The sequence below is a fragment of the Pygocentrus nattereri genome, chromosome 6 (assembly GCF_015220715.1).
Source record: "Pygocentrus nattereri isolate fPygNat1 chromosome 6, fPygNat1.pri, whole genome shotgun sequence".
In the NCBI taxonomy this organism is placed as follows: domain Eukaryota; kingdom Metazoa; phylum Chordata; class Actinopteri; order Characiformes; family Serrasalmidae; genus Pygocentrus; species Pygocentrus nattereri.
The window spans coordinates 33,770,543-33,797,231 of record NC_051216.1 but is presented as its reverse complement, the minus strand read 5'-3'; the positions used below and the strand labels follow the sequence as shown (position 1 = coordinate 33,797,231).

General features: G+C 37.5%; 1 protein-coding gene across 5 annotated transcripts in view; it reads left to right on the top strand.

Annotated features, from left to right (window-relative positions):
• Positions 1 to 26,689, top strand: part of nalcn (sodium leak channel, non-selective) — a 177,778-nt gene that overhangs the window by 27,268 nt on the left and 123,821 nt on the right. For all 5 annotated transcript variants that reach the window (XM_017720920.2, XM_017720921.2, XM_037538951.1 and 2 more), the window contains 3 exons: positions 2,191 to 2,333; positions 4,047 to 4,151; positions 18,379 to 18,465. In XM_017720920.2, coding sequence (XP_017576409.1) covers positions 2,191 to 2,333; positions 4,047 to 4,151; positions 18,379 to 18,465 — 335 coding nt within the window. The remainder of the gene's footprint in view (positions 1 to 2,190; positions 2,334 to 4,046; positions 4,152 to 18,378; positions 18,466 to 26,689) is intronic.

Here is a 26,689-nt window from a genome sequence, read left to right as displayed (position 1 = left end):
TTATGCATTCATTTACATCTACTTTAAATTTACATTGTGCTGTGCTTGAGTCTGCTCTTTTGATTATTTTTGTTTTTGTTTTATTGATTTGTTTCAGTGCCATGGCAAAAATGCCATGGATGGTTTTCATAATATTAAAACCATAAAGTATCTTCTACTTATAAACATAAACATAGGTGTCCATTGAAATTTGGAATTTTCACATTTCAGAACTTCTCCACTTCAGAAGTAATTAAAACTGAATTCCACCAGGCTTTTTTTGTCATCAATATTAACTGAATTCTATGGGTCAATTGTTTTAGTAGAGTCTTTGATCACAGGCTACTTTATTTAGGTAATTCTGGTGATTTTTTTTTTTTTATTTTCAATCCAATGTTCATCTACCCTACATATTAAAGATAGCGCTCAATACATTAAAAGACTATGAAGAATTAAGATGCTTTAGTTTCTTCCTAACCCCATATTCAGATTAGGCTAGTAAATGTAGCATTTGATACTACCAGTATCAAGTTCTCTTACAGGGACGTTCACTTACAATTTCTCATAGAAAGAAGCAGATTGCCTTTTTAATATGAGGATGCAGTTTTGACACTGTTCCTCACTAAAGCGCTTGCAGTGTCCAGAATTAAATTAGGATGTATCTTATTGTGCCTTCCACCCAATGACCTCTGGGATAGGCTCCAGCACCCCCCCGCAACCCTGATGGAGAAGCGGCTTAGAAAATGGATGGATGGATGGATGTATCTTATTGTGCCTTCCACCCAATGACCGCTGGGATAGGCTCCAGCACCCCCTCATGACCCTCAGGGAGAAGCGGCTTAGAAAATGGGTGTGGGTGTGTATGTATGTATTTGTGAAGGAGTTTGAGGCTTCAGCTCAGAGCTGTGAGCATTAAAATGAGCAATCCATACGCACCAATGATGTTTGATGTAGATTCGTCAGGAGGCTATGTTAAAAAATGTCTGTGTGTTTGTGTGTGTGTGTGTGTGTGTGTGTGTGTCTTATTGTTGTATGTTATGTAACTCGTACTTAGCAGTTCATCTGCAAGTGATTTTTTTTTTTTTTTTTTTTTTTTTTTTTTTTAAATAGAATTTTTATTTACACTCCAGCTGCCTTCCACTGAGAATCATGAAGTTGGAAAAACTTCATAGTTGGCATTTTAAAATTGATGGGAAAAGTACTTAGTGACATTAAATATGTGGGAGCACCAATTATTAATTAGCTTTTCGATCATGTAGGTATATGATGTCTATAAAGTGATCTTTTATGTTGCATGAAGCAGCCGAGTAGTTGAAAAAATGGACAAGACACAGTTCGGTTGTTACTATGTGAGGGTTGTATTATGCTATATTGAGACTGCTTGAGAGTTTTTAGGGGTGTGTTTATAATATAGGTAACTTTAACAGGGTTAGATAGTGTCCTTGGCTAAATCTGTCCTGGGACCTGGTAGGAAACGGTGGACAGCAGAACTGTGTCGATGACTTCATGCTGGCCTATGGCAGCCGCTGCACAGCATGGTAACATTAGGTGATGCTGAAAAGTACAGAGCTAACACAACCTAGACCTGGAGTCCAAGATGACCTTAGTCATGAAAAATGGTTTGGAGTAATTGTCGTGTTTGACAATGATGACTCAATCTTTCAGTGCAGAAATAATGTACTTGAAGTTTTAGTGTAAGTAGCTGTTAGTATGTATTTTCTTTATATTTGCAGAATAGTGAATTGTGCATTTGTCATTTTGTATTATACCTAAAGGAGAGTTTAGTTAGATTTCTGTTTACACATCAAAGTGTACTTTTGTAACATCAAGTCAGTTGCACGGTATTTTTATAATAATTTATCACTTCTCATATCTTGATGTACAACAGCTTTATCTAACTCCCTATTTAATGTCAACATCATACAGTCCTACTACACCGCCTCTAAAACAGACCTACTAGCTTTGAGTGTGCGGCTTTTCTTTTTTATAAAAATTGTTTGAACGTTTTCATTGTTGTTGAATCTTATTCTATGGGGGCAGATGATTAAGGGAGAGGGACACATAGTTTTGTGATGATAAACACCTGACTAAGTGCCGCAATGCCAAAGCTTTGTTTATATATGCATTTTTGTGTCTGCGCACCGGCCGGCCCAGTTTAGGGGCACTGGAGTGATCTTGCATCTGGATCTCTTCTCGCTCTCTCTTTCACAGGCACCAGCATATTCACCGTGTACGAGGCTGCGTCTCAGGAGGGCTGGGTCTTCATCATGTACCGAGCCATTGACAGCTTCCCACGCTGGCGCTCCTACTTCTACTTTATCACACTCATCTTCTTCCTCGCTTGGCTGGTCAAGGTGGGGCATCTGTTTCCTTTTCCCCTTCAAGTAAACTGCCCTCTATGTTCAGTATCACCTCTTTCACCTCTATTTATAGCCATGCTGAAGTCACAGGGTGGGTAGTTCAAGCAATATTGACAATATAAGACTTGTTCAAGTTGACACCTGACATTGACATTATTTCTTTCTATTCCTTTTACTGTTACTTTTTTTGTGGTGTAATACCAGACATATGGTGATATCCATATAGACTCCTGTGTCATCATTTAAACTTTAGGGATATGCCAGACATGATATACATCAGGTGCTGAACAGGAGAAATATTGTTGTAAGATTGAGTAACTTCACCTACAGCAATCCTAAGAGGGGAGATATAGAGCTTTTTCTTGGCATCAAGAAAATACTGTTTTTTTTTTTTTCCATTATTTTATTAGTTTATTTTTTTCTTTTTATGCATGCTGTGCAGCATCATCTTAGAGTTGACTGTCAACAAATTTTGCATCTTTAGGGTTAGCGCTGGAGCTATGAAGTCAATAATCACCCAAAAAAATTCTGTTAATACATACCCCAAACCTTTCTTAACCCTCTCAAACAGCATCTTGATTATGGTCACACAGACACAGATCAGTGTGCTTTAGAGCACAGTATAACTTACTGTGAACTATAAAAATGAACAAAACATCAGTTCTTACCTCCACAGCGTGATGCCTCAGCTATTTTAGACAACACATGTTGCCTAAAATGTATTGGTGAATTTGGCTCCCTTTCTCACACTCATTCACTCACACACACACTGGCCCTCATTTCTGCTTCAAACCAGCCTAAACACTACTTGGGGTGCCCTGAGGACCAGTTAGAGAACAACAGGTCTGTTGGCTTTAAGAGTTTGTCAGCAATGTTAGCCCTGTTGTTACACTGGCCAGGCAAGACAGAGACAATTGCTGAAGTGGAACTGTACAAGGTTTGTTTACAGAGATATTTACAACTATATACAATATAAACTACCAATACCAAAGGGGTTTTAAGCACAAAAAACACATACCAGGGCAGTCCAGGGTCATAAACCGGAAAAGGCAATGTCAGAGGCAAGGCAAAAAGGAGAAACAAAGTCCAGGCAGAGGTCAAAACCAGAATACAGGGGAGAACACGGCAATCCAAATAGAGGTCGAAAAACGAAAGCGGGGTCAAAAACACGGGAGATCAGGCAGAAAATACACAGAGGAACGCTTTGTACACATGAAAGGGCAATACTCAGCGTCGAAAAAAAAAATGGCGTGCTTAAGTACACCGGAGCACAGGTGATCTGAATTACCACTCGAGGGAGACGTCTCGGCGTTGCGGAGCCGTGACGTCATCGCCATTGTAGTCCACAGAGTCATGGGAATTGTAGTCTTTTGGCTCCGAAACGCTCCCAGGCGCAGCGGGAGTGGCAAGAGAGGCAGACGGAGCTGTGGCAGGCGTGATACCTGTAGCTCCAGTGCTGATCTAAAGAAGCAAATTTTGGACACCAAACATGTCTTGGCTGATCGACTTCATCTGGAGCAAGTGGAAAATTGTGTAAATGAGATTTTTCACTGTTCCGATGATTAGCTTATTCTGTTTCTGAGTCCTGATTCAGAAATCTTACTACTTATTACTTTCAAGACATCTTTGTCAGTCAGATCTTAAAAGCAGTGTGAGCCGGAAAAGGATTCTGCTGGTCTCCTAATTATCTCCTTCTTCTGTTCTCAGAACGTGTTCATAGCTGTGATCATTGAGACGTTTGCTGAGATCAGAGTGCAGTTCCAGCAGATGTGGGGCTCCAGAAGCAGCACTACATCTACAGCCACTACACAGGTAGAGTTTAATTCCCTTGATTTCTCTGCTCTTTCACAACAAAGAAATTGTATGTATATACTGTTACACTGTTCGTCCAGACGTTTATAGACACCTGTCATTTACTTCTCTCCTTCTTTGCTTGAAGATTAATGTTGAGCCTGGTGAGCATATGTGCTGCAATGGGTGCACCTTAAAGTAACTGAATTCACTAATTGAAAGGGGTGTCTGGATGCCTGTGGACACAACAAATTAAAGAAACAACATTCATATCTTTGGGTTAAGCTGTGATGGCTATAGACATCAAACTTTATGACCTAGAGTTATATGCGCAATTTTGGGTGCACATGGTCAAATGAAATGTTTAAGTGAAAATAGGTACATATCCTCTACAGAGAACATATATCTGCATATTATTGCATCACTGTTTATTTGCTGATTTTCTTTTTTCTGTACTAAACTCCACAAATAAGATATTAATAGATATTGTGCTCTAAAATTTGCAACAAAATAGAGTGGTGTGTTCTCTGTAGGGGATATGTAAACTGTTTTCACTAAGCAAATCAACAAAACATGTAATTTAACTGGTGTTCAAACTAAAGCAATGGCCATTGGAACATGACACTGAACACAATTCATTATGACACCCCAAGACGGCGTATGACATGTGCCATGATGTTTATAGTACCAGTTTTCATTTTAGTTGATGAAGTTGTAAGAACATATAAGTAGTAGTAAGCGAGTAATAAGACTAGCAGCGTAGCAGTGATATGAAACTTGACAAAGAAAAAATGCAAGTTTTGTATTGCAACTGGTTAAATGAAACCTTATTGGTAACCTTACTGGAATAATACTTGTCCCGAGACTTACCTCCATTCTTCTTTCACCCATGCACTCACACATGCTAGCATACCTACAAACACTTTAAAGGGACTTTCACTAAACAAGTCTCTGGAGGCTGCAAGAGTTTGACTTTTCTGCCCCTCAGCTGGCAAAAGGCCTCTGAAAGCAGACTGCTTTTTAAATAAATTTGGCTGCTTGTCAGGTCAGGGTCCCTGGCAGCGTTTAGATGAGACTGGGCAGCTACCAGACTCTGAGATGAATCATGGTAGAGTGAGGTGCGTCAGAGAAAGACTGAAGAGTCTGAAAGTGAAGGGTATGTTTTTGACATGCTTGTGGAATTGTGTGGTTGTGATTGATGCTTTCTCACCAAGGGGAAGCACAGTTCGTAATAATCTAATGACAAAAAAATGTAGTCCTTATAAACTACCTTTCAAAAGTTCAGTCCCTTGCCATGTCGAGTAAATATTATTTTATATGTAATAAAAACTTTTTGCATTAGACACCAAAAATTTTAGATGTATTATAAATATTTCAAATATGTATGGGAACATGTAAGAATATGAAATGATAATCTCTGTAGTGTAATTATCTATTTAGAGTTATTTTCAGACGTTTTCTGCCTTATTCACTGATTTTGATGCATGATGCATTCTGGATATTACACTATTATAACTTAATTCTTGATATTGTAAAATGCATTTGTCTACAGTCTACTGTTCATCATAATAATAATAATATGTTACATTTACAATAATAATATGTTACAAAGGCACAAAGGACTAGTATTTTGGAATAATTTAATCTATTTATTAATCTGTTTTAATCTATTTTGTAGCTTGTCTGCCCTACTGCTTCAAACAGCTAAAGTCATTAAATTATACCCTGAAAAAAGCTAGTACATGCCTTAATGTTAACTGGTAACTTAGCAAATACAAGAGCTCTGCATTTACAATTTATTTACAATTTTTTCTAAACAACACCTCAAAAATTTCAAAGGATTATGGTGCAGGTATGTTCCCTGACTAAAGCTACTGAGATGTTCCCCATGAGGGTCCTGCCCCAGTTTAGCACCTTTAGTTCTGAGAGTGTAGTGCCATGTTATGATTAAATTTTTAGGGAAGTCATACTTCCTGTGTAGTCTTGAAGCAGCCTCCGCTGCAGGTGCATGTGTGACAGGCTGGCAGGCAGTCTGAATGTAATATACTGTATGTAAATATCACCTAGGCTTATTTGCAGTTAGTGCTGGAGTTGAGAACCCCTGCTGTTGCACACTATGACCTTTCCAGAGAGCTGGGAAGGTACTTCAACATAAATGATGTTAATAATAATAATAGATTATGGAATGGGGCCTGTCTCACGCAAGATTTCTTTAAGCTTAGTTCAGTCTACCCTTGGATTCCCTGTCTCGTGATGGTGGGTCAGTTTTTACATGTCTGAATCACCATGACAAATTGAGCTACAGGCCTAACATTCTCCAAGTTTAGAATTGGCATAATAAACAGCTATTGGTCCAGTCAGGGTGACTTTTTTCCTTTGTGATGTCTGTGAATGTAAAAATATCCTTATTCAATAGAGGAAACCAATTGTACATCACAGATGTTGAGAATACAAAGTGGTTCAAAGTAGTCCTACATACTGAAGAAAAAAAAAAAAAACTCTTATGGCATCTTCAACATAACATTACATACTCATTTAAATGTGTTTTTCTGCTGATAACTTTGTTATAACTTGCGTTTCAGAGCAGATCTGTCACCATTTATCTTTAATAGCGGGTTTTAGTTTGCATTCCCTTTATTGCACATTCAAAGTATTTATCCTGAATATGTGAAATTAGGCATCTGAACTTTAAATGACCGCAATTAATGCTTGATGAGTGGCGTCAGGTATGTTAGATTAGGATTGCAGTATACATTTGCAGGTAGGTAGGTCAAGCAGTTTGCAGAGAGCAGCATGGGATTAGGAAAATAGCTGTTAGAAGACCTCAAAAAGAAATTACTGACATTTCAAAGAGCTGGAGAGGCATAAAAATATCAAAGCATTTTGGCAAACCAGTAGCAACCATGAAGATCATGATCCAGAAATGGAAGAAACATGGACACATGAAAACTCTACCAAAAAAGAACAAGAAAAATAACTGAATGGACTGCAAGAAAATTGTTCGAGAGCTCCGGAAGAATCCAAAATAAACAGCAGGAGACCAAAAAAAAATAAATTGTTGTTTTGGGGCACAGTAGGTCCACATCTCCACATTGAAGCACAGTCTACATTAGTCTGCATTGTGAGAAAAGCATGCAAGAAACCATTGCTTACTTCTACACACAAGACAGCAGGCCAGAAGTATGCTAATTAACATATTAACAGACCAGATGATTTTAGAACAATATAATGTGGTCTAATGAGACCAAAGTTGAACTTTTTGGTCATAATTTACACAGAAATGTGTGGCAGAATAAAAAAAAATCCATTCTCACTGTAAAACATGGGGGGGGGGGGTCACTAATGTTTTGGGAGTGCATGTCTACAACAGAGCCTGTAGCTCTGCAAACAGTGGAATGAGTGCAGGCCAATATCAACAGATTTTACAGCAATGCCTCCTACCGTCAGTCAGAAAGCTAAAAATGAAGTGTGGATGGATCCTGCAACAAGACAGTGATCCAAAGTATGAGGCACAGTTATCTGAGGCATGGCTAAAAAGAAAAAGAAAGTGAAATTTTTCCACCATTTGAGGATACATTTGAAGAAAGCAGTACATGACAGGCAGCCCTTCAATCTGGTATAACTGGAAATAATAAATATTAGGTCCATTAAAATAACTGTCTTATTCCATTTCAAAGTAAGGGGATATATTCTTGGATGATTCTTTTTCGTTCTTTCAAAAAAAAAAATTAGCTTGCCTCTTCATGTTTCATGCGATTTGGCATAAACATCATGCAATCACATGCAGGTGGTTGGAGATTAATCATTTACCACTATGTATCTGTGGTAGTATTTGTTACGTTTTGTGAAACTTCAGGAACTTCAGTCAGGAACTTTGTGTGAGAAGTCCTGTACCTTTACTGTATCAACATGGCAAAGTGAAAATTGTAACCTCATTGTGATCAAGATTATAGTGAATATGTGCCAGCCATGTTTTTTTGATGATATAACAGGGTTTAAAGCAGAAAGTTCTGCTTGCACTGCTGTTGGATTTGCAATCCTATTAACACCAAAAATAGTATGATACCACCATATTTTTTTTTCGCTAAAACCACTGATACTAATTCATTATTTTTTTTAGTAACTAGTGCAGTTCATTAAGAGCTCCTAAACTTTGAATTGAGCTATTACAATGTAAAAAGGAATATCCTGCTTGAACTCTTCAAACCTGTTTTACACCATAGAAATATGCAGCTCATCACATCACATCACATAATTGGAGTGATTTTCAGTAATTTCAGTAAATGATTTGTTGCATATTGTATCTGATTCATCCTTTTTTTCCCCTCTGATGTCTGATATTGGCCTCATACCAATACTGGTACCAAAGGCTATGTTGTCTCTTTTTAGTGCCAAGTGAACAATTGTGTACATTCAAATCACAACACTGGGTTTAATAATAGTTATGGCAACTCTAGCCTAAACATGGACAATTGTAGCTGCTAGTGCATCTAATGTCTGTTCCTAACTGTTCCCCTTCGTGAGAAATTCACACTGAGCAAATGCCTAAAATGCACTGGGAATGTAAAGTGGCGGCTTGGGGTGAAAACTTGGGTGTGCAATTATGTGAATTGAACCATACTAGGTTTCTGATGGCGCCAGTCCCAGTGCTAGAGCTGAACTGGATCACACCTTGGGGTTTGGCATGGATGGACTTGGCAGCAAAACAGTGACCAGACTTGACACTATTAGAGTCTGTCTTTCTAGAGGTGCCCTGATGGAAGTGAATGGAAGCATCTGCATTTTTGCTGCTATTCAGGACTGCATGGAGATTGTATTTGGAGACAGGCATCAGAAAGGTATGAGAGAAAAAGTCAAAGGGAAGGAAAAAAGGAAATTGTAAGATTAAGTTAAATATATCAGATGGCAACAATAGAAAACCTAAAAGCAATAAGGCAAAGATTATTCAGTGGATATAGGGCTGAATTGTCCTCAGAGTACCCTCTGCCTAGACCCTGCCATCCTAGATCTTTAAATTGTTTCCTTATCTCTAATTGGACTGTGCTGATAAATAGTATAATGTGTTTAAGCCTTTTAGGATCACCCTGAAATTAATGTAGCTTTTGAGGTCAGGAGATTCTGTGGGGCCCCAGACTTCAAGAGAAGGGGAAAAAAAGGAATGTAGGATGGAATCCAACTTGGCTATTTCCTGAAAAACACACACTGTCGGAACAAGAAGCACCACTGGGGCCCAAAAAGATTTCTGTACTTTTTTTAAGCTTAATTTAAATAGTCCCATTTGTGTACTACTGATTCAGCTGTCTGCCAGCCTCTTGGGCACACTTTAAAGATATATATTTAAAGACTCTTGGCAAAATAACACAAAAAGAAAATGGTAAGCTATGATAAGCAGGATTCATTTCAGAGAGGAAAATAATGCTGGCTTTCACTTTGTCAGTTATTTGATGTCCCGATAATTTGTCCCTTACAATGAAACAGAGTTGCGACCTTGAAAACAATTAGCCTTTCTGTATCTATTAAACTCAACTTTAATTACAGAGACGCTTGAGTCTTCTGTCAGGGAAAAAAAAAAGCAATTAGCTCAAGGGGTACACAAAGCTGTCATTTACTGGGTGTTAAACAATAAGGCTTGGGTTGGTGCCTTTAATCCCAAAGAAATAAAATGAATATAAGATGGACCTGAGAGACAGGGATTTAGTGGCAAGATTTTCTTTTATCTCTTTTATTCAACAAATTTGTATATAATACATTTAATTAGGTCTCTCAAGGAGATTAATGCATGAATGGCACATTGGTGTTTTAAAAACAATCTGAGACTTTTTTTAGATTTCTTTTGTATTAGGTAACACTTCTAATCATTTAAAGCTTAAAAATTGAGCGAAAGTAGAAATGATTCATTTTAGAGGTTACATGATTCACTTTTTTTCCAATTTGAGATAATTTTGTATGGTCTTTGAAAGACATCTTTGATTTTACAAAAAAATACTTTTTTTAAATGCAGTTTTATGTTCTGGGAAAACTTGCATGTATTATGCTTAGCAGATGTTCAGGAAACACATTTCTTTATTTTGTATGTTGTAGTTTGGAAGCTGGCATGAGTAAAGAACTAAACATTTAAAATTACAGCTCTGTGTCTTTCTATGGATATTCCTAGAGTATGTCTGCCCAGTTAGCTTACTCTAGTGAGGAGAGAGTTTAATCTTATTAAGCTTGTTATAGTAGAGAGCTGTTTAACATGAGGGAGAAATTCTTGACTGAGTCACTGACACAGAATTAGTGTTTTTTACCAGATAGTTTTGTTCCATGCCTCATAGTGGTAAACGACCAATGGTATCGAAACTTCAGCTGCGTTGCTTTAAAAAAGGCTGAATGAATGAGTGTGGTTATTCTAGTGAGTGGGCGCCGGTAACTCGGATATTCCATTGTTTTCAAAGGAGTTGAAGTGTGTCATTTTCCCAATTTTACCGATGTGCACAGTGCTTTAAATAATCTGGATGTTGATTTTTTTTTTTTTTTTTTTTTTTTTTTTTTTTTTTTTTTTTTGAGCCATGGGTGGGACTTCCCATTCCCATTTTCTCATATGGTAGATGCAATAACAAGTAACATGTATATGAACTGGCTTTGAAATGGCTGCTTGCGTGTTATATCTTCTTTAGCAACTCTTCTGAACCCAGTACTGATATCCAGTTGTCTAAGTACCTCAGCAATGCTGTAAGTGGTGCCTGAGAAACTCATAGCAGTGCAACGTGCAACTACCATGCTGTTAAGGCATGCAAATCACAGCCATGGACATTTTTACTGTTAATGGAGAAGTTCTTTTTTTCAGGCCACTTAACAAGAAATGCAATAGAACAAGAACTGAACTTTTTTTATTTAAAAAATTTAAAAGAAAAAAGGAAATGATTTTCAGCCCACAGAGCAGGAATGTGCCCTGGTTAACTGTTTGCAAGACGGATACAGCACTTCATCTTTGGTGGTGTTGCAGCACTGAGAGAAATTGCATCTGCGCCAGGTGATTAGACTGTAACTGTAAATGGCTATGTTTACATGCAAAGGTTTTTGCTAATCCAGTTGAATATATTCCGATTACATATTTGGACTGAGGTGACTTACTCTATGCAAAAATCCAATGGAAAATGACGCGCCTGTGTGGAGTCCCACTTAGAGTAAACATTACCATGATAACAAACATCACGTGAGGTCCAGTCCGAGTAAGATGAGATGATGTTGAACGTTATAAACTTTCACCATGACACGATGCACATACACAGAACATACTTAGATGTTCCGATTGGAAGTGTAATGGGATATAGGCGTTTACATGGCTGTTATTCTTCTATTTAACAGATTATTTACAGGATTACCCACCTTGTTCAGTCAGATAGAAATTGTGTTCCGAATGGCCTCAATCGGACTAGACTTTTCTGAATGAGATGGTTACATGGACATATTCCATTCCGATTGAGCTATTAGTTGGATTATTATCAGATTATTAGGCTGCATGTAAATGTGGCTAATGATCCACACATCTTAATCTCATGCTAGTCTGCCTTCCAACCTATATTAAGTGAACCTAGTAGCACACTTGAGATAATCTTACTGAGCACCAGAGTTGCCGTTCTCTGAACGTTTATCCTCACTGTGGTGCATTTGTGTTATTAGTGAGCATTTACAAATGAGTAACTTGCACATCTACAGACGTTAACTATTCAGAACCTCATAACAAGACAATGGACATCCAAGATGGTTAAAACATCCTGGAAGAGTGTTGGCATTATTTAGATCAACAGCAACTATAGCCCTTGACCTCTGTACGTTGAGGTTTAAACTTCAGTTGAAACTTGTGTGTAACCCCACAGTCTCCCATATACACAAGAATGGTTTGCCACCACCTCTAGCACTGAGCTCTTCTTGTCCTTTGAACTAGTTGGGCTTTCAGAAGACATCAGATATGTGGGATGGGGGGAAGGAGAGGATTCCTCTGTAAGCCTGTTAGCTGATTGTTAGGGACGTTGCCTGAATGGAAGGCGCTGTGTGGAAACATGCTTGTAGTTACCCTTAGATGTCTGCACTTTCCTGTGTGTCTATAACAGCAGCTCTAAGCAGTTGTGCAGGCTTCATAGGTAAACAACTTGGGCTGATGTTACAAGTCTTAGGACGGAAAGAATGAGACAACAGTATGTGACAACAGCCATGAAAAACAGGAGGCACGTGTCACACTCTTGGACCTCACAACTGCATGATGTAAGGTACCTAGCTGTCCTCTGACAGCAGTCAGAACAGTACACGGGAGGCTGAGTTTTCTTTATCCCAAACATGCTGCCATATTAAGGAGCCTTTCTAGGGTTTTGTAAGTGCTATGAGGAAAGACTTGCAGAGGAGTGGGTATCAAGATTCAGATGAGGTCAGTTTGATTGTGCCTGGTAAGGCAGCTACCCCACCACAGAGAGTAGAAGATGACTCAGAAAGCAGGTGTACTCCTTACATGTTAAGACAAGCACAGCAGGTTGGAGACTACCTATATACATGAGACTGCATTAGAAACCTGTTTTAAAGTGAATTTAATGCAGCAGTAAAAAAGGCATCAGTATCAGATGAAGATAGAATTTCATCCTTGCACCTTGGGCTTCTCTCTGAAGTGGGACCTCAGTGGTTGCAGCTCATTAGGAATGAATCAGTTTGGTTACTTTACACATCTGTGAAACAGGTGATGGTTTCTTAGCCTTTTTGCAAGCCCATGTGAGCTACCGTACACTAGGCACTTCATATGAGGATGTTACAAAAGGATAATGGGAACTTTGGTACTAATCGAACAAGGAGCTTGTTTCTGTGATATTGATATAATCCTGCAGTGCATTCACAAATTAATTAACCCTCTTTCATAGTAGCCATAAAATGCAAATGTTTTAGATGAGGTCCCTCAGTTGAATTTGGCCATATTTGTTTGTATGGAATTTTGTATAATTCACAAAAAACAGAAGCTAATTGGATTTTTATCTTTGCGAGCAACCAAGTCAGCATTTATAAAAATGTGGTTAAGTGCCGTTGTTCATTATGACAGTTGTACACATTTTTATATATAAAATGTCTGTTTTATCATGGCTTGGTCGCATTTGTGGAGTAGGGAGTTCTGACCCCTCCCATTTCACTCATCATTGCTTACTAGCAGCTCAACACATATATCAATTATAACTCAGTCTGCTAGCAGAATGGCCAGTAGGGGGCCTGCAAACCCTCTTTTATAATACAAATAAAGGCATGACGGCAAGAGTTCTTTTGGTTGTCATGACGTTCTAACTGTTTTTGGCACAGTTTCACTTGGCTGTATTCAAGCATAGTGTGGGAAACCAAGAGCACTAACTATCCCAGCCATAGACATAACCATAAAGAGGCAATGCTTAGCTCCTATACTAGTGCTTGGCAGATTGCTGTGACTGTGATGAGAAGCAAACCAAAGCCATGTGGGATTTAGCAAGCCTGTGGTAGCCTTCACCCTCCTAACATTGATAGCATTGTGTGATTGGGGAGGGTCCTAACTAACAGGTGGAATTGGAGATGAGAAACTTGGGTAAAAAAAAAAAAAAAAAAAAAAAATATATATATATATATATATATATATATATTAACAATTAATACTCTGTATGCATCTGCACACAAGTCAAGATTTCATATCAACAGGTCACAAAGCTTACATGAGCAACGGCCTTTTATCCTCTTTTCAGTTAGCAAATGTCAACAATGGGTTTTGTTTGCATTTCCTGCTGCCCGGGGTCTTTTTTTTTTAAAATGTATATATATATATATATATATAAAATCTTGACTTGTTTTTTGCAGGAACAAAACAGGACGAGCTTGCAGTCCTGCTAAACAAATCTGTGAAAATAACATAACTAGCATAACTAATTATCTGCTAGTTTGTGTAAAACAAATTATGCAATATGCCATGAATGTTATTTATTAAAGAAATGTTTTGTTAATAGAAATGAAAAATCAGAGAATGCCTCTTAATCTGTGTGCTGCTAGTTCAAGGCTTTTGGCAAGGAAACAGTTAAGGAGGCACAAATAAGTAACACAAGTAACTGATAAATGCACAACTCATCAGACTTGCTATTGGGTGTGTAAGTTGATATTGCGATTACGAAAATGGTTTAAAAAGGACCATCTCACATTACACTAGCCAACCTAGTGACATTGGAGACTGTAGGAGACCCTAAAGAAAAGAAGAAATTAGCAAGATTAGCATTACCTAGCACTTTGAGGGGCATTAGAGAAGAGGTTTTTGGCATAATTTTGGCATAATTTACAGGTTTTGAATTATCAACACATGCATGTCATAGTACCTCTTTCTGACAGCCTCTTCATGACTGTTCAGTTGGCTGTGAAAATTGACTTAGATATTTTGAATTGAGATGCACAAATAAAATATTTTCCCCTGTAACTCTTACTAGAACAACTAGCACTGTTAGCTGGCAGTGTGTGAAATGGCGTGACTCTGTTGAGCTGCAAGTGTGCAGTGAGAGGTGAAGGGGGAGGAGTGAGAATCTCCAGCTGTGAAATCAATTCACACCTCTACACAAAGACAGCTGGAAAATAGTGATTACTAGCAGGATCACATTAAAACTGCTTGAAGTGGATACCAAAAGCCTAGCACTAGTAAAAACACAGTGAAAATGCTTGTATTTTGCATTCTTTTCTAACTTCATTTTTTTAGAACAAATTATATTCTGAACATATCAGTCTGAGTGGACAGTAGAATCTCTGAAATTGCAACATTACTATCAGCATTTCTTTGTATTCATTCCCCTTTTCGGTTTAATGACTGCATGCACTCAAGCTAGCATGGATCAGATCCACCTGAGAGTCATCTGAATACAGGTTTCTGAGGAAGAGTAAGACTAAAAATATCAAGTCTTTTTGTACAACAGTTAGAACTTGGTCTAATTCACAAATTTTCTTAAATTTGAATAGTGACCTAGAAACATTTCAGTCTTAAATATTTCTTATTCGGTTCACTCCATTTAACTTCTGTTTTAATTTTTTTTTTTTTCAATTCTAAAACTTTCTAAAAAAAAAATCTGTTTTTATTTTATTTGCAGAATTAGATGAAAGCAATCCTAGGTTGTTAGAGTGGTCTCAGACTTTTCATCCCACTGTGCATGCAAACGTGTTGCCTTTTGTTGAAAGACCACTTACATTAATTCCTTTTTGTACTAAATAAAATTCTACTGTTTGACTATCTCTAAATCTAAACTTTGCTTATGTAAACTTGGCCAAGTTAATATTAGCTTAGTGTACTGATAAATGGAACCTTTGAGCCTTATGGGCGTTAAAGTTCATTTCATTTTCGTATAAAGGATTTTTAAAAATTGCTTTAGAGTGATGGATACAAAATATTAATGTGTGAATTAGCAGTGCCTGCGACTGAGACAGTCAAGTGAATTTTTTTTTTTTTCTCCAAACTCAAAGAACACATTGATTAAAAATGACATTGCAACCAGTGATTATTGGCCTCTAAGCATGACACCCTATGAGCCAGTACAGGCCTCTTTGCAGATAGAAGATAAATGTTGGCCAGTCAGTGTCTAGAATGGCCTCTGTTTATAAGAATTCTGGTGAAAGATGTCTGCCATTCCATACAAATTGACCTTTTGACCATGATATGTGGGGTTAAAGATTTTTAACAAATAAACCAAACTCCCAGGACAGCACTATAATTCTTAACATGTCTTGCATTTGTATAGTTGTTGAAATCAGTGAACTGAATCATTCTACAGGAATTATTTTCCTGTATTTTAGTGTTTAGTCTCAGAGTGCATGCATGTCTGGCCTTGCGCTGTACAAATTTGTCATCGTTTGAAATATTTCCATATATAAACTCCATTTAGATTCGACCATTTTGCTAAATGTCATCTGACAGACAGTTATAAATTATATGTCACCAGTAATATGTTATTTTGTTTCATGAAACAGTCCAGTTTTGTTGACTATGTTAAGTTAGTCATCTTGGCAAAATTGTCTTTTTCTTGTTTTCATTGAAGTATATGCTTTTAAGAAGACAGGTATTTCAAAGTATCCACAGTTAGTGTGTGTTGCGCTGATCTGAGTGGTTTAGACACAGCAGTGCTGTTGGAATTTTTAAACACCCTGTTGTCACTGCTGGACTGAGAATAGTCCACCAACCAAATGTTATGCCTGATCGGTGCATGGTATTAAAGCGCTGGTACTGAACTTGATGAGAAAGTTGATTTATAGTCTGTCGTGTTTTTGGCTCCTGCATATTGACTTAAGAAAACACTCCTAAGAGGAATCGACAAATACATAGTACACATTCTCCGAGTTCAGATTACCTCTGTGCTATTTGTGGGTCCTGAGGAAAAACCTAGTGTGACTGGACTTGTTGTTGCATTTAACGTGGTGTTTTATATTGCTATTGTTATGCCCTTAAATGGCGAAAAACATAGAAAGCTGAATTTTCTTCTATTGTTTGTAATAAAAGAAGTGGACCATAAAAGAAGAGTTGGTGTACAAACATTGTTAAACTTTCAGAACATAGCATTCGCTCCCCAGTTCAGCAGTTCATATTTGGAAAGTAAGCTGCAAGGACAGCCTATTTTGAATTCACTGTTTCTGTGCTGTCAAGAAAACCAATATAATTATAGGTATCCACCTATTCAGCCTATAGAAGTGTATCCCCACCCGTTCAGACTGAAGTTTAAGGAGCGTTTCAGCCTAACTGCTTTTTGAATGAGAACACTAGGCAACCAGTCAGAACAGAGCTTATTTAAATACATCAGTCTCAAAGACACAAACAAAAAACAGCCTGTTTAATTCTAAGGGATAAAGAATGCTTGGAAAATAGTCATGCAAAAACAGATTATGGCTGTATTTGGTGTATAAACTGATCTGTTATAATTGGAACCCCAAGGAAAACAATAAAATACAAAAAGATTGTTTTCTTTAACAGTAATGTTTGATGCTCATTTATTCTGCTTATCTTCTGGCAGTTGGTCATTGCCTGACTTTCCCACAGTAATTTACTAGAAAATCCCTAAAAAAGGAATTCAGTGCTTTACTAGTCAACTATTTTTCAACTTTTTTTCAAGTCTATTATATCTCATGATAACATTTCATTCTGCTATGGAATGCTGAAGTCTTTTCTTCTGTGGTCTGAATTCCTTTCTTTGCAAGAGCAAATTCAACTTGAGTGTCGAGACTTTAGCCTTTACACAGCTGTCATGTACAGCCTAGAATGCTCCAGAGCTTTTTCTCACTCTTGTCCCTGATGGCTTTTGCAGTGCCTTCTTATCTGTCTTGGTGGGCTCATGGTGCATTCAGAGTCTGAAACATATGGATAGATATTCAGTAAAAGGTGAAGCCTGTGGCTCTTTACCTGAGTGTTTGCTTTTAAACTAGAAGGGGTAATCTAAGTGTGCTCACAGTGCTATTGTTACTCAGTTTAAATTGATTTCAAAGGGCCAATATGTAGTTATGTATTATGGTCTTGACAAATTCTATTAAATGTACTTCACATTTTGTTGCATAACTACATACAACGTAATATTCATAAGCTGTTACAACTAGGGATGCACTAATCCAGCCTATCCTCTCTAAATAGCGTTTCCAGTATCTGAACTCTGGGTATGGGCTAATACAGATTATTTATTTAATGACAGTGCTCTGTAAAGGCATTTGCATTTTGTAGTACCAAAGTAACATTGAAAATACTTGACATGTTGTCTTTTGTTAATGTTTCTCTTGTAGATCTGATTGTAGGGTCTGATTGTATGTCGCACATGCTTTACTCATGTAATACCATAGAACCGAGCATATTTCCAGCAACCCAGAATCTGGCAATGATCCCTTAAACTGGTTTCTGTCTGGCATGTGACATGTATTCCTATGTGTTTTTCTGTTCAAAACGGTAGTTTGTGAAGCAAACAAAATAAAAAAAACTTTACTTTGGTTACGATCTTTACATATCAGACAAATGCAACAACACATTTGAAATCACATGATAAATGGAAAACTGGATTATACAGAAATAGCTGTTTTTGCATCAACCTTAAAGGGTGAATAAGGTGAAATGGATACCAGTCCGGTATATCAAATCAGTACATCATTAGTTTCAGCTATTTATCAAAGTTGCATATGAAACTATGATAACTTCCAGTTGTCTGAGGCTTCCCTACTATTTCAGTGCATCTGTCTGACTGTCTCTTTCTCTCTCCTTTTTTCCCCTGGATGGCAGATGTTTCATGAGGATGCGTCTGGAGGATGGCAGCTCGTGGCGGTGGATGTGAATAAGCCACATGGCCGTGCGCCCGCCTGCCTCCAGGTACCAGACATCTGAGTTAATGGCACTGACGCCCCCAAACGTCAGCACACCCTCAATGTGGTTGCGCTGCCACATCTAATGCCACGCCATGCTGTGGGAGTGTAAGAAATGTGCCGTGGGCCACCACAACACAATGGCTACATTTAGATTTAGCTGGAACCAGCTGGAATCCACTTGACAGAGCGTGAATACACTGCAGAATGAACACTGTAATGATTTCTTTCTATCTCTTTATGAGCTTTATGCAGTGCACACGTAAATGATGTCTAGTTTTAATATAAGTTATTCTGCTTCTAACTTGAACATTTTAATTCAGCATGTCACTTCGAGGTAGGGTTGCTCTTAAAAGGAAGCATGCCGCCTTTTCACTTTCGATCAAACAGCAGCTTTAATGATCCTGTTTAATGGTGCGTTAATATGATCCAGTCTGACGTGAGAATGACGTGCTGTTTGTCTTTGTGCCTTTTGTCATTATAGTAGTGAGAGGAAGCGATGAATAGTGTTTGCATGACATTTAAATGAGTGACTTTGTGATAGATTATTGTGCTGGGAATGCATGAGCTGAACAGATAAAGCAGAATAACTGGAGCTGGCTTTTAGAACTAATAGCACTTTCATATGACTGCCGATTCTGCCCACATGGCTGACTCACTCAAAAAAAGCCATCCAGTTGTTAGTGGTGATGGACCATCACCAAGGTCACAATAATCTCATAATACGTTAATCAAGGATATTTATGTCAATGTTGCACCTAAATGAAAATTCTGGATGCACTGACAACTGAAACAAAGTACTTCTTTATAAATGAATCACTATCATATTGAATTGATTTCCAGTCAGAGTTGAAAACACTTTTAACTCATTCAAACTCAAGTCAGACTAAAATCCTTTTGTGACCCTCTACATTAATCATGTTTATTTTATTAAAACGGATCATTTTCATTACTACCAAATTTGGTGTGAAAGTTTAGGAGGCAATGGATAGGGCAAGATGGAGGCAGATGATCCGCTGTGGCGACCCCTAAAAGGAGCAGCCGAAAGAAGAAGATTTTCATTATTACCAAAACACTGACTACACTACTGAAACTACCAAATGTTTCAATAGTGACCCTTCCTGTAGTGAAAAGTTAAGCTAAATTTGAGCATAACTCAGAAAGACTAGCCAAGTGGTCTCCAGTCCTGGTCCTGGAGAGTCACCTTCCTGCAAATCCTAGTTCCAACCGCACTTTGCCTTACCTGCTTGACTTAACCAACCTCCTCCCAGGTCCCTGATGGGCAAGATCAGATGTATTAGAGTAAGTAAAGAGTGGGGCAGCTTAGTGGGTACAGGCTGGAACTAAACTTTGCAGGAAAGTAGCTCTTCAGGAATGGTGTTGGGGACCACTGCTTTAACCAGTACCTGACTAGCAAACACAGCTTTGCGCAGTTGGATACACACAAATTAAGTGTTTTAATGAAAACACCAGTTGACATAATTGTAGAAAATATGTGTGTTCAGTAGTGACAGTGCTAAAGGTTACATACTTTCAGACATGTTTAGGACAGAGGGACAGGGATGCAGTCTCATGATAATTCTTAGTTGTGTATCTTCACTTTACAAGAAATCAAAAAACAGTTTTAAAAAAAATTGGAAAATGTAAACATTACTTTTAAAAGTGGAAATTTGGGTGTTAGGGTTTGGGACAACCACCTCCCAGTATAAAATACCTCATAAATGATGATTTTGTATATATTTAGCTTATTACTATCGCTAATAACCCCTTGGTTTTAAATAGATCATAACATAATCCTTGTACACATCTAAGGTCTGAGTACTTTATTGTTTTTTTATTTATTTTTATTTTTTTATACTGTGGGACTGCAGTTTGAACTAATTTGGTATAATGTCCAAATAGATATAGAAAATGGTGTAAATGATAAAATTATTATGTTGCATGCAGCAGTGACTGTTTTGAATTCTTTTGTGTTACTGTCATGGTTTACGAACACTGTGTTGCAGGCAACTGACAAAATGCAACTAGTTGCATGGAAGTTTTACTGTGTAAAGCCTTAATCCCTGTTGTTGTCATCCTAACAACAAAGCCAGCTTGAAAGCACTGGAACCATTTGAGGTGATACGACAAAAAAGAGAATCAGGCGTGCTGATGCTGGAGAATGACATTTAATGACATTTCTGCATCTGGGTGACTTTGAAGAGATCCTATTACAAAAAGGAAAGCTATTGTGTGCTCTCAAAGAGAGGGAGTGGGAGAGGGTGAGCGAGAGAGAGGGGGAGGGAGAAGGAGAGAGAGAGCACTCTCTTCAAGTGGGGAAATGTGTAGTTCATCTCACAGTTCAAGCACAATGGCTTTCAGCACAACCCAGTGGTCTGTAAACTGTAATTGAAGAGTCATGTCAGAAACAGCAGACAAATGAACCCCAGTACATGTCTGGACACAAAGAACAGAAGGAAGCACTCAGTTTGGCTTGGTCACTCTTTTGTGAAATAATGTTAGTCAAGATCAAAGTCAAAATTCATTTTATTGACAAACATTATGATTGTGCAGGAGAAATTAAGCAGAGACTGTCAGGATTAGGGATGCATCGTTAACATTTTTTTAGACCGAATATGACTGAGTATATATTTTAGTGCTTGCTGATACCGAGTCTAAAATCATACTGTATAACCTACTTAATAATAAAGTAGTTGTTAGTCTAAATGATTGCAATATACTGTACCTCAACAGAGAGGTCATTAAAATCCAGCAGATTTTAAATGACCTGCATTAGCTAGCTGTGCTACTCTAGGTACCTTGAAGTAGTTAAATATTCTCTAAAGCCAGACACGCATGTGATTTTAGGAATCTTATTCACACTAACTCACACTGTACGTTTGAATAGTCCATCATGTACTGACATCATGTACGATTTATATACTCCTACTGCATGAAAATGCTCTGTCTGTGCTATGTGAAACGCGGCCTCTACAGACTCTGTCCTCTACAGGTCTGTCTATGAACTGTTCATGATTTTAAATATTCGCTGCACTTGAAGTACTGTGCAAAAGAAACTGAGTTACATCGTTGCTAACACTGAGCACTGAAGCTAAAAGCCAAGTGTGCATGTGCACGGTAGGACAATACTGTCTCTCTACAGCCTATTTTACAAAGACAGTTTTATAAGTCACTGTATTAGCATTCATACCTTGTTATTCAATTAATTGAAACAGTGAAATTGCATATACAGTAGGAAATGTTAACTTTTTTTTTTTTTTTTTTCTGTTTAGTTGACCTAAATGTCTCCACCTGTATTAGTGAAGCAGCTGTGATTATATGTTTAAAACAGTCTGAAATAGCACAGTGTAGGTCTGGGGGAAAATACAAAGGCGGAATGTTTAAAGTGACCAATGGCTTGGAGTCAGACTGTCAGGGAGTCAATAACACTTCACTGTGTGAGCAGATCCGCTTTCACTGCTTTTGTTCATTAGCATGTACACTTGGGTTCCCTCACATGGTATCAGCTGATATCGGTATTTTGGTATAGATATAGAGTTTTTATATGGCCAAATATGAGTAAATGAACACGGTATATATTAGTATCAGTATCAATGCATCCCTGGTCAGGACTCTGAGCATAATTTCCATTCAACTTGATAGTTACACTAAGCAGTTCAAAATAAAGTTACATGCAACAGATTTTATTACCCCACTAGTTAGACTAATTAGCAGGTGGTATTTTTTAAACACTGCATCGACAAGGTGTAATTTACATATTTGCAGCCTTTTTATCATCTCCATATAATTTGCACGTCTGTGTATCTGTAAGTTACCTTTCTGCCTAGGATTCTTCACTATATATTTGAGTTTTTGTCCATTGCGTGCACATTAAGCCATTGAAAGACTATGTAGCCATTACGTTTATAGCCTATTTGATGTCGCACCCTTCCTGTCCTTGTCTCAGTGTCCCCTTCTGTAATAATTTTCATTGTTTCCATCCCAAATGAATCAAAGCTCTGTGTAAAATTAAGGGACGTAAAGAGAGGAGAAAATTAAAGATCTAGATCACGATAACAACAGACTAGAAGAATCAACAAACAACAAGCAGCTGTTCAGACAGTTGTTAATGTTAGGGGCAACATTTGTTGCCACTGTTCAGGAAATGTGTCAGAATGGAAAACTGCTAGCCTTGTGAGTTGGGAGGGTCTCCCTTTCCACCCTCCTAAAAACCATCTTGTGTTTTATATTCTTGTCCATTGATCAGATAAGTCAGTGGTCTGAAAATATTTTGTTTGATGTGATCACATGATTGCCGTTTTGATTTGGCTATTTCTTGAAACTAGTTTCCCAATTTGATACGCTTGCCATTGTTGCACCTGCATGACAAGTTAAATTATATAACTTGGGGCAATTTGGTTTAATGTAGACTTTAAGCAACTATAGTAGCCTGACAGTTTAACGGTTTAAAGCCAGCCTTAGAACTAGAATTTAAACATATCTAGTGTACACACTATGCATGCCTATTTAAAGGTGCTGAACTATGATTGAACAATCGGCAATTAGTGTTGGGTTTTAGTGAAAGGTGTGCTGTGGTTGAAAGCGTATAATGTTATTGTAGAAAAAAAGTAACAACACATTTTACTTAATTAAAATACTTAATTCTGAGTGAAGGAGAAAGAAAGAAATTGTCCTTTTGGAGCCTAGATCTGGTACCATTTGCCAAATCGCAGAAATGTGAAGAGGTCTTTGCTGGAGTATATGTGGGGATGAATATACTGCGAATCCTCACCTCCAGTATTTCTTATAGATTTTGGAGACAAGTGTGAGTGGTGACCCATTGATAAGATTTCACCTCCCTCTGTAGGGCTTTGCAGTCTGATAAGGAGCAATTTCTGAAGCAGGCCCTGAAGCGGCTGCTGTGGAGGCCTGTGTTCTGGAAGACAGGCTATCTTTTTGACTCCTCGTAGTTTGTTTCACCTTCCTTATAGAAATATAGTTTGAGATACCAAAGTACTAAGGTTTATAAAATTAGTAACCTTCTCAGTGTCAGACCTGCTAATTTAAACTGGTCATTGTCTAAGAAAGAGGTTGTTGTCTGAAAAGCAACTCCTCCTGATCACATATCGGCCTCGTGACAACAGTGTCAGCAGTGAACTTGATGGTAATTGTAGTCAGACAAGAAAGAAATAGTCAGCTCCTGAACAAAGACATATTAAAATGTATGGGCAGTACCACTCAAAAAAGCACAAAGTTGCAAAGCTGTCCCAAAAATACTTTAGAGTTATACATTTAGGAAAATCCGATACACCATCATAATGTACTTGCATGTTAGAATTATTAGAAGCTGTTACATGTTTAAATTGTGCTGCAATGTAATGGAGAAGCTCATACTAGAATAATCTGAAACATAAATGTTACAGTTGTATTGGATTTTATGCATCATATTGCCTTACCACTCATCATACAAAGATGACAGCTGAGTAGGTTATCCTAAGTAGCTCGGGTCAGGGGCTTTAAATGTGGAACACAAAGGATTCTGCCTGTAAGTCAGTTTGTAAAATATCTGCCATGAAGAGCTGCCCTAGTCAAATGTAAATGCTGTTATATACTGTATATATAGTGCAGATGAAAGAACTCTCTGAACTACATGATTGTTGTAGGGTGGAGGCTGTTTTTTTTTTTTTTATTATTTACAACTAAGCAGCTGTTGGCTGCTTTGGTGGCACATCACTAAAACACAAGCAGATTTAGGTGCTCTAGATTTCAAGGTCTGTGCCTAACATTGACAATTTTTAGGATTAAAAGCAAGCAAAGTAATTGTCTTCCGCATGTTGAATGCAATCATTTTTGTATTCTACTGTAATTCCTCCCTCTTTATATGCATTTGAATAATGAATCTCTTAGCCATTACTTGACTTTGAGCATAACAGTCAGTTACCATGCCATATTTCAACAATGAGTTGCCACTCAGCACATTTGCATAAAGTTTGTTCATCTGATGGATGAATCCTGGTTTTGCAGATGCAAGCACAATGCTACCTGCCTTAATACATAGTTCTAACAAGGTCTTTCAGATGAATTGGAATGCGAAGAGTCAGACCTAATGACCTGCCATCAGTACCCAACCTCACTGCAACTGTGTTCCAAAATCTAAATTTAAAATCCAAATGTTGACTGGTGTTGAGGGGCGTGCACGTCACGGCAGCATACTCTGTGTGTGACAAACAAATGCTGGACATGTGAATTTTTTGCTGAACCATTCCTACCTTTAACTGCTGTTGTAGGAGTAAAAGACTCCCTTAGCAGAATTTCAGATTGCCAGATGTAACTGGCATAAAACGTCTTCTTTCTGCATCAAATTAGATGTTCTGCAAATCCCTGTCCGGTTTATGGAAAGTAAGTTGTAATAATCTCACATGTGGTGATTTAGCTTTTAGTCCTGTTTTTCCAAGTGCAATTGATTTAACAAAGGAGCTCAATGTTCACATGTGTGAAAGTGTCATTTTTACTAGTCAAAATATTTACTCAGGGAAGTAAAATAGTAAATGTTTAAATTCCTTGATCAAGAACAATAGGACATATAAGATAAACTGGCTTAGTGTAGTAGTTTCAGCCTGTCAATTAGCCTGACATTTTTAGTAACGTGGAAAAAATTTATGCACAAATTTTAATTCATATTAAGAAATATTACATACTAAAATGAAATTCCTATAATTAAATGTTTGTAATACACTATATTTTTTCTAGTATCAACAATATTTTCTAAAAAAAAGAACCTTTTGTTTCTTGCTTAATTGTTTCTTAAGATTCCTTAAAAATTCATAATAAAGGTTTTCTTTGTTATTATTTCTTTTAGCAGGCTGTCAAACAGAGCTTTCCTTGGTGTAGGTCTTTTGAATAAGTATAACCTAATTTACATGTCAATTTTGATTGGCTCGAACTTCCATATTTACCATGTTTACATATTCACTCTTCATATGAACATACTGTATCATAAGTGTTCATATGCAGCAATTTCTGAAACTGTCCAGAAGTAAAATCATGTGGGTAGATGGAAATATAGCTTCAGCTGTATGATGTATTCAGTTGAAGCTGTATAGCTCCGTAGCACTCGGTCATGTTTCATTAAATGGCTAAGGTTAATGAGGTCTCCGTGTTCCATTCTCCACAGGCCACACAGATGTTAATTAGCCCATTTCCTTATATTATAATTAAAGGTATTCCAGTGTGCTTTCAGAAAAGTTGGAGCTGAAGATTTTTCTAGTCATCGTGGGTTTTAAACTTCTCTTTCTGCCAAGAAAACTTTAATGTAACTGTGAGCCACCCTTTCCAATAGTAGTCATACAGTATTGTAAAATAATAAATGTTTAATTGGAGTTTAAATTCTGACCTTCCAGTAAGAGATTCACAGTTTAACTGTAGATGAAATAAAGTCTTTGAAGTCTGCTTAGCTGGCAGATTTTTCATGACAGAAGTATTAAAGGCTTCAACAGGTTTTAAGTTATAAAACAGCAGATACTTTGATACCTAATGCTGTAACTGCATTCTTACAATTAAATGTATGAAGGTTTATGTGATTAGTTGCCTTGTGACTGGCTTTTAAAGCAAAATGAATTATATTGGATGCATTCAGAAAGTCACAGTCATAATCATTGAGTATTAGCAGTGTGCTGTCCACGTACTGAGCCTTTTAGCAGACAGCAGCTCTCAACATCATCAGTGTCAATTTATAGGGTCAATTTATAGGGACAATTGACAATTTGCAGGACAATTGCAGGTCAATTTATAGGGACATTTAAAATAGCAGTAACAACAGTAATGGCTTGGGTCGGGAATATGTTACTGTTATCATGATAAACTACATCATAATACAGTATGCTTTTCTAAGTATGTCATGGGTACCTACAATTTTTCATGCTCTACAGTCAAACTTTTTGTAAACCTTAAATTATTTTTTTTTCTAGAGTTCTGCATGTTTTATATCCTCAAGCTAAAAGGCTTCTTGAGTAGCAAAACCAACTAAACATTCGCCACTGACCTTGTTATCTCCCAACAATATCTATTCCAGTAGAGCAAAATTGATCTTACTGTCTGGGTGGGTAGGATGACTCTGCCTATCAATTCAAAAAGGTGCAGTGGTGCTTCACATGTCATGGAGGAAGCTAGTGCTGGCCTTCACTCTCCCACCATGACAGCATCATGCGATTGCCCTAAATAGCAGGTGGGAATTGGGCTTAATGTTGGATTAA